General features: G+C 35.4%; 3 protein-coding genes across 4 annotated transcripts; 1 reads left to right on the forward strand and 2 right to left on the reverse strand.

Annotated features, from left to right (window-relative positions):
- Positions 395 to 3,757, reverse strand: LOC107643788 (protein DYAD). Its single transcript, XM_016347535.2, has 6 exons — positions 3,154 to 3,757; positions 2,400 to 3,031; positions 1,823 to 2,215; positions 1,602 to 1,713; positions 1,217 to 1,300; positions 395 to 1,033 (listed from the first exon to the last, which is right to left on the reverse strand). The coding sequence occupies exons 1-6, from the start codon at positions 3,277 to 3,279 to the stop codon at positions 665 to 667; spliced, it is 1,716 nt and encodes a 571-aa protein (XP_016203021.1). The 5' UTR covers positions 3,280 to 3,757; the 3' UTR covers positions 395 to 664.
- LOC107624953 (peptidyl-prolyl cis-trans isomerase CYP71) lies at positions 4,328 to 8,619 on the forward strand. Its single transcript, XM_016327486.2, is given in 13 exon segments — positions 4,328 to 4,701; positions 4,803 to 4,888; positions 5,023 to 5,111; positions 5,182 to 5,421; positions 5,501 to 5,622; positions 5,853 to 5,928; positions 6,052 to 6,159; positions 6,240 to 6,416; positions 6,616 to 6,833; positions 7,062 to 7,211; positions 7,271 to 7,495; positions 7,649 to 7,802; positions 8,101 to 8,619. Coding segments are annotated over 13 exon segments (1,872 nt in total). The 5' UTR covers positions 4,328 to 4,558; the 3' UTR covers positions 8,185 to 8,619.
- Positions 9,202 to 10,827, reverse strand: LOC107624788 (60S acidic ribosomal protein P2B). 2 transcript variants are annotated; one of them, XM_016327282.2, is made up of 4 exons: positions 10,672 to 10,827; positions 10,457 to 10,546; positions 9,531 to 9,757; positions 9,202 to 9,443 (listed from the first exon to the last, which is right to left on the reverse strand). In XM_016327282.2, the coding sequence occupies exons 2-4, from the start codon at positions 10,542 to 10,544 to the stop codon at positions 9,417 to 9,419; spliced, it is 342 nt and encodes a 113-aa protein (XP_016182768.1). In that variant the 5' UTR covers positions 10,545 to 10,546; positions 10,672 to 10,827; the 3' UTR covers positions 9,202 to 9,416. The 2 variants fall into 2 exon arrangements, with proteins under 2 accessions (XP_016182768.1, XP_020968930.1); XM_021113271.1 differs by having other exon boundaries at positions 10,639 to 10,757.

The following is a 13,274-nucleotide window of genomic DNA, read 5'->3' on the forward strand; positions in this document are numbered from 1 at the left end:
TTATATACATATATGTTGGAATTTAAAATGATGTAATCATATATGAAATTTTTTTAGTAAAGACAAAAAAATGTAGAATTGTCATAGATAAATGAGAATATACAAAAATTAGAGAAAAATAGAGAAAAAAAATGACATGGTAGTTCGTTTATTGTAACTGAATGGATTATATTTCTTGAATCTAACAACTTTTTTTTGGTTATTCTTTGCCTTACGACAGTGGCGGAGAAATATGTGTTCAGACTTCTATTTCTGGTGCATATGCAAGATTCTCTGTTTTTATATATAGAAAAATTAACACGAGCTAAATAGAAAACATGATCCAGCAGCACAATTGGTGAGGGAAATTAATAAAGTAACCACCGGAAGAAAAGCCTGTTTGCTACACTGATTATCCCAAAATTGGCTTGTTTAATTTTAAAGTATGACTATAGTTGTGATCATTTTTACAAGCAAATAATAAACTCAATTATGTAAGACCAAGTACTTACCACCTGGTACTAATGTCCATGAAGTGTAGTTTCTTAACTCAATTTTGCTAAAGTAAAAAAAGGGTGAGCTTTCTTTCCTTCAAATATAAATTGTGTGGTGTATTAGGGACTTTGCCAATATTACTCTAGGGGTGAGATCATGGGTTTCTTTATAAGGTTAATAATTTTTGGGATCATGGGGTGTCTAATGGTGGAGAAAAGCAAGGGGAAAAGGCCCCAAAGACATGGGTCAAAGTAGCGTTGCTCAAAGGGCGTCTCTCTGCTAATGGCTTAACATGGGAATAAAGGTTAGGCATTGGCATTGACAAGTGTTCAGTGTTGGGTTTGGAAGCTGGATGGTTTTCATCAATGGGGACAATAGAATCAACCTTTGGAGAAAACACATCCCTATTTGGCCACACAAATACCCCTTTTGGCTTGCAAATTTGGAAGCCACTTACCAAGCTTTCCATATTTTCAGTGCTTTTTTCTTGCATCAGTGCATCATCCCCTGAATTTGCTGATTCTGACATTGTTGGTTCCTTCAGCATCCCTAGTTGCTCCTGCATCAAATGCCTTCCATTAGCAGCAGTGTCAAGCAAATAGGATTCATTACTTTCAACTAGAAGAGTTTTACTACTGTTCATTTTGTGCAACTCTTTGCAGGTAGTACTAATCAAAATTCATTCAACCCAAAACCCAATGCAAAATGAAGAGTACTGATAAACTAATGGCTATTATGTTACCGCCATGGTGCTCAAAGTGAGGGAAATTTCCTTCAGTTGTTCCTCAATTTTAACCTTCTTATTCACCAACTCTACATAGATCTCCTGAAATTTGACAAATAACCTAAGATGTTAAAAGCAACACACTTTCTATGTAACACTCACATGAGATTCCAAAATAGGCTATTATGAATTCACAAAATTAAGTGTACATTAAAAGTTAAAACTATATACTAACCAACCTTGGACAATTTAGGAAAAAACAAAAACAAGAAGTGTCTCTCTGGTGTATGCATGTCATCAAAGTTCAGCATCACATTTCATGTACAAATAATTAAGCTTAGAAATTAGCACTAATTAACTAAGCCTTATTGTATGCACACGGATGCATTCATGCAGAATTCACCTGCTTTGGACCCAAGGAAGCATTCTCCTCGGACTGTAAATTGGACAAGCATGAAGTAGGGGTGGTGGCCAAAGCTTCCTCTCCCTTCTTTGCTGCAAGCTCCCTCATTTCCCTGTTACATGCATAATCAATCAATCAATAAATGACTTACCATCTCACAATTTAGGAAACAATACTAATTATGGGCTTAAATCTGAATCAATGAATTAAGTAGTAATTACTGCTTCAACTGAAGAATTTCCTGCTTGATCTCATTGAGTTGAGCAACAGCAAGAACATGATCATGTGGAGAAATGATAATATCACCAATGCTCCAACCAGGAGGAGGAGTCCAGTAAGGGTCCTGAACCCCTGCTTGGCGCCGGACATCGACGAGATCAGCACTCTCCAGCCAATACTCCATGGCGCCCTCGGCATTGTGGCGCCGCCGGAACCTCTCAGTTCCGCCTGGTGCCACCTTGCCTGCCATGTGCTTGAGCAAATGGTCCAATAAACCAGTGTCCCCAATGTACTTCCTTGCTTCTGATCTCAGCTCTGCCCTCATTATTGGGTTCCCAAACACTGCCCCCTTCTCCTTCATGACCCTCAACATATTCTCCTCCGCAGTCTTATACCTACGAACATCAATTAAATCAATTGATTCCAATAATTAAATCAACAAACAAATAATAATTTCACTACTAAATTGAAGTGCACTTATGACTCTGACTAATTACAATGAGATATACTTAAATTTCAATAATCAAACGAAAAACGAATAATAACACTTAATGATATGATTCTGATTATGTTATATACCTTTGAACTGACCATCTATCAATGGCGATTTTCCGGCGCTTGTTTTTCGCTTTGGTGTTTCTGTTCGATGCATGATTCGAAACGACGTCGTTTGCGGTTACAACAATCGCATTGCATTGACGAGTTGTCAACTTCTTCTTCGTCTTCGTTTCTTCTTCTTCTCCTTCGTCTTCTTGATCTCTTCCGTTTCTCTTCTTGTTCTCCTCCGTGTCATCAACGGTAGCTAGTTGAAGTTGATTGGGCCGTAATTGGGCCTCATGGCGGCCCAAGAAGCGAACGTGGCGTCGTTGGCCCCACTGAAGCATTCCCGTGAACTTGAGGTGAGACCAGCACCGACCTTGCTTGCATGCTATTGTACTATTTGCTCCTCCACCGGCGGTGGCAATGGGCTTTTCTTCCGGCGAGGCCCAAAAGGCCCACGACTCTCTATTTTCGACGAATTCGAGGATCGGGACTATCCTGAAGAGTGCTTTCACGGCGGAATTGAAATCCATAACGCATTTCTCGTCGAGCGCTGGAATCTTCTTGGCTTCGGGTTTTCCGAAGTTGGGATTAGTGAAGTGAGTGCGAAGAGAGTGAAGGCTTGGGTACCTCAACGAAACCAGATTCTCCTCTCTGTCAATCTCACTCACCTGGTTAATTAATTAATCACATTCATTCATTCATTCATTGATTCGTAGTTCAATTAATTGACATCTTAATCATGAAGAAAAAAAAGCTAATAATTAAGTAATTATTACGATGATGATGATACCATTGCAATGCGAACGGATTTGAGCTGAACGGGGGAATCAGGTGGGAGCATGGAGTGAAGGATTTCATGGAATCCACCGACTTGTAATTCATCGGAACCTGCTGCAATGGTGGTAGTGTTCACCATTATCAGCCACACTTTGTTTCAGGTGAGAGCATGTTAGGAAGATGAAGAGATTATATATGAGAGTTGTGTGTGTGCGTGAGTGAAAAAAAAAAGATTTAAAAAAAAAGAATGTAATGATGATGGTGATATGGTGCAAATGTGTGCGTGCGTTGCAGCATGCAACGCTGGGTTCGTTTATTCGTTACACTCTCACAATGATTATTTAGCGGGGTCGTGGCGCGTTTGATATAGTGAGAGAGGTGAGGTTCACGTGCTATGGAAGCAGAGAGGGTGTGTGTAGAGAAAAGCGCGTAGGAGCGCGTGTTGGTTTCAGTGACTCATTTTGTCAACTGTGCCAAACGGGCAACTTAACAAACGAGAGAGAGAGAGGATCAGAATGATATCGTGTATTCGTGTTGAGTATAGTAGCAAGAGCAGCAATGGAGAATCACTGAAACGGACACACACTCGTCTCTGCAATTCAAAGAGCTAAAGCATTTGTGGCATATGTAGTAGTAAACTAGTAACTACTTTTATTGTAACCAAATTTCAGTATACTTTATATAATAGAGTATTACAATGCTATTTGTACCATCAAATTACTATATATTTATGTATAAATATATGTGTTTGTTAACTTATTTTTAATATGTATTGAATGCAACCAAGCAAGTACCTTTTGCTTTTTGGTGTTGCTTCTTTCTTAACTAGATTCATGTTTTGAGCTCTTCCACTCTCCCAGTGATGAGCAATTCTAACCTTAAAACTACCCCTCAGGTTCATATGGAAAATATTTGCAGTGCATCTCCTCTGTGGTTTGACGAGACCATGAACAGGAAGAACACCACAAGGAAAGGAGAGGCTAGCTAGCGTGGGCTGTCTCTGCCAGGCCTGTTTTGTGCTTATTTCTCTTTTTTTGTATCATCCCCTCTGTTATAATTGGGCCTAGGCCCAATACTTCTATTCTTCATCAATGAATATTGGGCTGAAAAGTTACATGGTTCCATATGTTAGTCGGTTTAGCTTTGCCTATGGAAAAACCACCAAAACGACGTGCCGTTTTAGGTGTAGTTCAGTTCCCTCCTTCCCAGTGGCAAGTACTCAAGTAGTGAATTATTCGAAGGTGGAAGTGGAAGAAGCATCTTTGTAGAATTGTAGTAGTTGGTCTCCATTGTAGCATAGCATCTCCATCATAATCACATAAACCTTTTGTTATTATTATTGATTCATTGTTCAGCTCAGCATCTTACTTTCCTTTCGTTATTCTCTGCTTCGAAGACGAAGAAGAAACAGAACAAAGATGGAGGAACATGAGAATGGCACTGCCGGTAATGTAACTGAGGAAGAGCCCGCCATCGGACCCGGCCCAGCCCCTCGAGCCCGCCCCAAGCGTCCCCTCCAGTTCGAGCAGGCTTACCTTGACGCTCTCCCCTCCGCCAACATGTCTCTCTCTCTCAACCGTACTTTTCTTTTTCCAATTAGGGTTTTAGAAACTCACTCACTCTCTGAGCTTTGATGCAATTGTTCTTTCCGTTCTTTTACAGGTACGAGAAAAGTTATATGCACCGCGATGTGGTTACGCATGTTGCTGTTTCAGCTGCCGAATTCTTCATAACTGGAAGTATTGATGGTACGACATGTTGCTAATTCTACTTTAAAGTTAGATTTTTGTGTAACTAGTTAGTAATTCATCATAATTATGTATAATGATTTAAGATTAGGTATATTTGGCTAATTTTAATATCACTTAAACATTGTTGTCAGGGCACTTGAAATTTTGGAAGAAAAGGCCCATTGGTATTGAGTTTGCCAAACACTTCAGATCTCATCTCGGTCCGATTGAAGGTCTAGCCGTAAGTTAATTGATTATCACTTCAATTATTGCTTGCTTGTTGTCAACCATGACTTATTTCAGCTATGCAGGTTAGTATTGATGGTCTGCTATGTTGTACCATATCACATGACCGTTCTGTCAAAGTATATGACGTAGTGAACTATGACATGATGGTAATGATTCGTTTGCCATATATCCCCGGTGCTGTGGAATGGGTTTACAAACAAGGGGATGTCAAAGCTAGGCTTGCCATTAGTGATAGGAACTCATCTTTTGTGCACATATATGATGCTCGATCGGGTTCAAATGACCCTATCATTTCCAAAGAGGTAGCTGACTTCGAAATGTGTTACTTTCATTTTCCACAGTTAGTTACATAATTGTGTCATTCCTTGCTTCTATGTGTAGATACATATGGCTCCTATTAAAGTTATGAGGTACAATCCTGTATATGATTCTGTAATTTCTGCTGATACAAAGGGGATCATTGAGTACTGGAGCCCCACCACGCTTCAATTCCCAGAAGATGAGTATGTGCTTACTGTTAACTTCTACTTCATCCATCTATTTATATTAATCAATTCACATACAATTATGCCAAAACATTTACAAATTTTTAGGTAATCCAAACCCTTTGTAGTGCTATGGCACTCCTTTATTGTTGTACTGTATGGATTACGTGATTTCAAACATTACAAAGTCTGTGTTTTATTTGTTCTCAAATTCTCATTCTATTTGTTCTCCTTTATGGTGCTTTTAGGGTCAATTTTAAGCTGAAGAGTGATACTAACCTCTTTGAAATAGTAAAATGCAAGACTTCTGTTTCAGCTATTGAGGTATTTTTCTTGTCCAAACATAACCCATAGTTTTGGTTACCATATATGCAATCAAGACACTACTTGTTCAGTTTACAGTTTACTGTTACTGGTATTCATTCAATGTATTTCACAATGTTTTAGGTCAGCCCGGATGGTAAACAATTTTCTATCACATCGCCTGACCGCAGGATACGTGTCTTTTGGTTCAGAACGGGTAAACTAAGAAGAGTTTATGATGAATCTTTGGAGGTAATAATTTAACAGAAATTTTCCCTGAATCTTGTGCTCTTTATGAACATGTGTTACAGAATGAATTGCTTTACTGATAGGTTGCTCAAGATCTTCAAAGAAGCGATGCTCCATTATACCGGCTGGAAGCCATTGATTTTGGCCGAAGGATGGCTGTCGAGAAGGAGATAGAGAAAACAGAAAGTGCTCCATTGCCCAACGCAGTTTTTGATGAAAGTTCTAATTTTATTATATATGCAACCTTGCTTGGGATTAAAGTAAGATTTTTTTTCCTGTTTACTTACCTTATAGATTAGAGCCAATTCTTGATCTGTGCAACTATTTCACCTTTTCAAGTTATCTGATCTCTCCACATACATAACTACATAAGTTTTCCTTGTTTGCTTATTGATACCGTGAGGTGAGTGGATGAAACTTCATTCGCTAATGTGTATTTCATCTTCTTTATGTTTATAGATTATTAACTTGCACACCAACAAAGTTGCTCGAATACTTGGAAAGGTGGAGAATAATGATAGGTTCTTAAGGATTGCATTATATCAAGGTGATCAAAGTAGTAAAAAAGTAAGAAGGATTCCTTCAGCTGCTGCTAATGCCAATGAAAGCAAAGAGCCTTTGACAGACCCCACTCTCCTGTGTTGTGCTTTCAAAAAGCACAGGATATATTTATTCAGGTATAGAAGATCCTGATAGTGATAAAACCCGAATTTTACCCCAGGTTTATCGTCCAAAGTTATGTAGTAGTGTTATAATTCCGTGTATTATCTCATGTGGAGTGGGTTTCATTGCATTTTTCTCAGTACATTGAGGCTGTACTTTTTTTACCTGCATATCATCAGTCATATAACATGCAAAATATAACTCTTTATTGTATCTAAGTTTTGGAGTTTGTCATGTATCAGTCGGAGAGAACCAGAAGAGCCTGAAGATGCAACTAAGGGAAGAGATGTGTTTAATGAAAAGCCTCCTGCTGATGAGCTTTTGGCAGTTTCAGATATTGGAAAGACTGCGACAACCTCACTTCCTGACAATGTGGTGAGTTATCTATGTTAGTATGTAAAAGAGGCACACACACACAATGTGTACAAATAACCAACCTTATGTGTATCAGAACCTTACACACCACCATGGGTGATATTCATATGAAATTATACCCAGAGGAATGTCCAAAAACTGTGGAGAACTTTACAACTCACTGCCGGAATGGTTATTACGACAATCTTATTTTTCATCGTGTCATCAAGGGCTTCATGATACAAACGGGAGATCCTTTAGGAGATGGCACTGGTGGGCAGTCCATTTGGGGGAGGGAATTTGAGGATGAATTTCACAAAAGGTCATTATTTTTGTTTATAATGTTATTATGTCAACGAGATGCTATATTGATTCTGTTCTCAATAGAATGATTACCTTTGTGCTGATGGCCTTTGGAATTTCCTGTTATGGTTTAGTTCATGGGACATAAAGCAAATATCTTTTTCTCTCGCAGTCTAAGGCATGATAGGCCTTTCACGGTGTCAATGGCAAATGCTGGTCCGAATACGAACGGTTCCCAGTTCTTTATCACCACAGTAGCCACTCCTTGGTTGGACAACAAGCATTCTGTATTTGGTAGAGTTGTGAAGGGAATGGATGTTGTTCAGGTACATCGACTTCAATTCTTGTATAATCATAATCATTTAATGCAATAAATTATTCAGCACTGTTTATTAAGGGATTTGCTTGCATGCTCCTATTCTGATTCACTTGCAAAATAATTTCCATGTTGTGATTTGAGCTTTTAAGTGTAATTTAATCATTTTCCTTAGATTTCTCAATAAATGTTCTCGCTTAAGTTATTGTCTACAATATATTAGGTTACCATTTATTTTTAGGTATTTGATTATTGAGAACCTGCAGTCCGAAAGAAACTAACCAATAAAAAACTTTGATCTTTGACAGTCTATAGAGAAAGTGAAGACAGACAAGACAGATAAGCCATACCAAGATGTTAAGATCCTAAATGTCACTGTACCGAAGTCCTAAGGTCCATGGTTTGTGCGGCTAATTCTGTCGGTCAGTCCTTGCTGGCACTACAAGCTGGGCAGACGAATAAGCTTCAACATGAGTAATTTTAAGTTTCTTTATAACAACCATTTTAACAGGCCTTGTACAAAGAGCGGCTCTTATCTTCATGTACCAGTCTCCAAGCCAAGCAGTTCAGACTCGGCGAGTCGCGATCACCTTGCCATTATTCCGATTGCTTTCCAAAAACTCTCAAACATTTTTGCACATCAAATCTTCATAAGCCATGTCAACGCCAAGGACTTGCCAGACTGTACTTAATATGTATGCATGTCCAAAACATGAAGCAAGACTTTTCTTATGAAGTGTTTTTCTGGAGTTTTGGACATATATTGACTGTATTCGGTGTTATTTATTCTTAAGGGACTACTAAAGTAGTGATTGTTACTTGTTAAATAACGTTTACCAACCACTCTAGTCTACCTCGTCAAATATTTAATAAAAAAAAAATTATCCATAGCCGAGAACATAACTTACTAAATTTTTCAAATGATTTCATTTTTATTTAATTCATTGCAAAATTTCTGTACTTAGATAAAAATATATAGATATATCCATTTTTAAATAAACCCAAAAAGACACTATTAACATGAAAAAAGTGTAGAACCTATATATTATCTGAGTCTCAGTCCTCCAGCACCTCTGATTTTCGTTTATTCTAAACTGTTAGTAGAAGTTGCAAAATTTTAAAATGAAGATGTTACTAAGAATCATCAAATAGAGATGTTGAATTGTTTATAAAGCTTTTTTGAATATATTAAAAAAATTCCATTTTATTACCTAAAAAAAAAACATTCCCTTTACTTTCCAAAGTTTTATGCGTTGAACTCAATACTCTAATCCATTGACATGTGCATAAATCGCATGCTAGCAGCACAAGCATTTAAATGAACTAGTTTTCTAGTCAGAGAGAACAAAGCAAAAGTGCAAAACTGATAAATACCGCAAGCCTTATTTTTCATAATAAGGAAGAGCATAAATGCAAACCCATAATAAGCATAAATTCAAAACACGACTAAATTATATAGGGCATTTTGGTGTCATTACATCGTCTCAAGTCAAATGAAAAATGGCAAAACCCATGAAACCTAAAAGTATGTGTAACTTAAGTAACAAAACCTTCTGATTTGGGTTGAAACTCTTAACTAAAACCGAAAATGTGTTGTTGTACACATGAAACACTTGAGATCTTTCTAGTCGAATAAGCTGAAACCCATATCCTGTAGAAAGAATAAGAAACATAAATCAGCAACAAATCATGAATTTACTAAATACCAATCAAATAGTGGTTTAATATTGAAACTTACATCATCTGACTCTTCCTTCTCTTCAACTTTCTTTTCCTCCTTTGCTTCGGCAGCAGGTGCAGCGCCACCCCCTCCAGCGGCGGGAGCAGCAGCAACAGCAACTGCACCGCCACCAGAAGGCACTGCAGCCAACTTCTCCCTTCCACATGCAATTAGCTCAGTGACATCTTTGCCCTCCACTTGACTCAAGAGCAAGTCAATCATGCCATCATCAGCCTCAGCTCCAACTATAAATCATAAACAAAAGTGGTCAACAATTCAACAGCATGGAAGAGCATCCTCGAATGATTTAAAATTCAATGTTACATGTACTCCAATTCAAAGATTTCAATACATTATACTTCATGTCTCAAAAGAAAAAAAAAACACACACTTAATTCTATATGGAGAAGAAAACTGTAATGTCTACTACAACTGAATACCAAAACAATATAAACAAATCAACAAATCAAATAATTAGGAATAAAACACCAACTAATGCATCTGAGTTAATTAACATATGAAAATGCAACCAAACTTGATTTAACTCCAGTAACATATCTTATATGAAAGTCAATGTTTTACCAATCAGATTCTCAACTCTAAATTAACAATAACAATAAATCTCCAACTATGCTACGTGTATACCAAAACCAGCCATCAGTATAAAATACATGTTGGAATACAAATATACATTAAAAATAAATTAAACCATACATGTATTTATACATAAATAAACTCGAGACTGATATTAGTAGCAGATTTTGGCGTACGAATAACATTTTTTATTACAATAACATAATAAATAAGAAAACCATACATCTAACTCATAAAACAATTGACCATGGTAAATCCAACTCATACATCTAACACTTGACCAGCTCAAATATTTAAAATATAAAAAAAAATAAAAATAAAAAGAATTTAAGATGTTGGAAAATAGGGACCTGAGGAAAGGATGTTCTTGATATCATCAGCTGAAGGGGCAGTGTTGCCTCCCAATACGGCCAACAAATACGCAGCAATGACCTTCATTTCTGAAAAATTGATTCCGAAAAGAACATAGCAAATTGCAAAAGTTAGTTACTAACAAAAAATTCATAGAACATAGTCAACGAAAGAAAGAGACTTTGAAATTCGTCGTGAGTGCACGAAATCGTACTTGCTGGATTTGAGTGCGGGATCCGACTGGGTTGCGATTTGGGCGCTAGCTAGGGTTTCTGCTGAAAGATAGGAACTTGGCTCTCTGAACTTATTTTATAGCTAGGGTTTTCAGCTTATTCAAGTTTTGGATTCCCGGAAATACCCTCCTATTGCGCCTATCAAACATTTTGAATTTGGGTGTAATTGTAAAAGTGGGAAAATGCGTGACTAATTAATACTTAAATCAATAATTTCTAAATAAAAGAATTATTTAAAACTCTAAAATGTTGGGAAGATGTTATTTTGACCAAATGTCTTTTGTTTTTTGAGGTTTTGTTAAAAATCTAATCTAAAAGAAAAAAAAAATAATACAATTAGCGTTTATCACTTAACAAAAAATGTTATTTGTATATTAAAATCAGTCATTAAAATTAGCCACTAATGTATTTATGTATAAATACATGTGTGGTTTAATTTATTTTTAATGTGTATTTATATTCCAGCATGTATTTTATATTGGTGGCTGACTTTAGTGGCTGATTTTGATATACACCGTAGTATAACCCTAAAAATAATTATCAACATTTGTAGAACAAATTTGTTTAACTTATATATATATATATGAATAAGGGAAATTCTATGGTGCTTACACTCAAAATCATCATGTGATGCTGATAATAGGTGGTGTATTATAAAACTGCCACGTGTATAAAAATATGTTGTCCCTAGTACGTTATTTATAGTAGCATTGTGATAAAGGCCAAGGGATTCTCTCTTCCGTTATTTTTATGGTAATTAATTAGATATAAGTAAATTGTTGTCTAATGGAAGTGGATTGGGTCGCACAGTAGGCTGTAGAAATTCAGGCTTTTTTGGTGGTAACATATTGGGTAGTGGTGTAGAATTGTAACTTAGGAAGTTTTTAATGTCTTCATCAAAGTAGAATAAGCTTTGTTGGCCATTTTTTTTCAATAAGAACATTCTACCTTAGTCCTCATATCTAATTGAAAGAACATTCAAAGCAACATTTATTTTTGTCATATTGATGAGAGTATGAGAGACAAATTTGACTTAGTAAAATTGCAAAAATATGTTTACCAAAAAAAAAAATTGCAAAAATATAAAATACCGACTATATTAATTTTGACTTCTAAATTATTAATTAAGTAAAAAATGCAAAACATAAAATATGAATTTTTAATTAGATTATACTAATTTTGACTTACAAAAATTGAATTTCAGTATAAAAAAATATTAATTTTGACATTTATTTTCAACGTATATTTATACCACAACATGTATTTTATATTAGTGACTAATTTTAATATACACTTGGCATAATCCTATAAATAAATATCCTCGATGCATAAAACTAAAAAAAAAAAATATGATGGACTGTACACAAAACAGGGATTTAAACTTATGAACATTAAGGTTAACATATGTTGTGATGTGTGACCTCAATCACATTGACTTCCTTTTCAACCGGTTGCAATAATAAAGTGCTCAACTATTTCATTCACTGCAAAAAAAAGTTTTTATAAGTATATCCATGCATTAAGAATGTTCCAATGTGAAAATGTTAAATTTTTGTGGTTGATTTTTGTCAACTCATAATAAAAATTTAGTAACCATGTCTTCTTAGTAACTATGTTACTTGATCTCTCTCCATAATAATAACAATTTCTATATTAATATTATTGTTATATAGTTTTCGATTGTATGCTCACATAATAAGAAATGGTTAAACATATATATTAAGAATTAAAGAAACAAATTTTTAGAGAATCTATTATATTAGTACTATGTTGGTTTTTTTTTCTTGGTCATCGTGGTAATTTAAAGGCCAAGTTATAATTTTATGCAAATTATCCAATGTACCTCCCATCAAAAGATAAAAGCCCCAATTTCCACGGTATTTTTCGCGGCCCAATCCACTTTCATTAGGCAACAACTAATTATACTTAATTAATTACCATCAAAATAACGGAAACAAAACCCCTTGACCTTCCATCACAATGCCAATATGAACGGCGTACTAAAAGTAGCACAATTTTCACACATGTGGCACTCTTATAATGCACCACGTATTATCAGCATCACATGATGATTTTGAGTGTAAGCACCATAGGATTTTCCTATGAATAATTGATTTGGTAGTTAGTTGTTTGTAAAAATAGTGAATATTTTATCTATCTTTATATATTAGTCTTGAATAAGAGTAATTTAGAGTGTAAGATGCATTTTAGATGATAAAGAAAAATGATGTTTATATGATTAATTTTTAATTATTTACTAAGTTGTATTTAAGTTGAACATGAGTTATACACAACTTAAGATACAAATAATACCATCCAATAATAAAATAAAACATGTGAATCTTTGATAAAAGAAAAAAAAAAGGGTTAATGATTTCATATTATATAACTAGTTGTGCATGCGTTTTATAACTTGATAAAGGAATGGATTGATTATCACCTTAACTTTTTAGATGCTTCACTTTAAGTACAGCTTGCATTTTGAAAAAGTCAAATTAATCTAACATGCAAAAGTTTAATTTTTCACATTTTAGATCTTATTAAGAGTTTATAATATAATAGAATTTTTTTATATATTTATCTA

The sequence above is a fragment of the Arachis ipaensis genome, chromosome B01 (assembly GCF_000816755.2).
Source record: "Arachis ipaensis cultivar K30076 chromosome B01, Araip1.1, whole genome shotgun sequence".
NCBI classification, from domain to species: Eukaryota; Viridiplantae; Streptophyta; class Magnoliopsida; order Fabales; family Fabaceae; genus Arachis; species Arachis ipaensis.

Bases quoted from the DNA above. Each gene is read 5' to 3' on its own strand.
- LOC107643788 (XM_016347535.2), bottom strand. From the start codon at position 3,279: ATGGTGAACACTACCACCATTGCAGCAGGTTCCGATGAATTACAAGTC. The intron at 2,216-2,399 runs GTATATAACATA...TGATGTTCGTAG, and splicing joins GATAGATGGTCAGTTCAAAG to GTATAAGACTGCGGAGGAGA. The intron at 1,034-1,216 runs GTAACATAATAG...CATTTGATGCAG, and splicing joins TCACTTTGAGCACCATGGCG to GAGCAACTAGGGATGCTGAA.
- LOC107624788 (XM_016327282.2), bottom strand. From the start codon at position 10,544: ATGAAGGTCATTGCTGCGTATTTGTTGGCCGTATTGGGAGGCAACACT. The intron at 9,758-10,456 runs GTCCCTATTTTC...TATGATTTATAG, and splicing joins CAAGAACATCCTTTCCTCAG to TTGGAGCTGAGGCTGATGAT. The intron at 9,444-9,530 runs GTAAGTTTCAAT...TTCTTTCTACAG, and splicing joins AGAAGGAAGAGTCAGATGAT to GATATGGGTTTCAGCTTATT.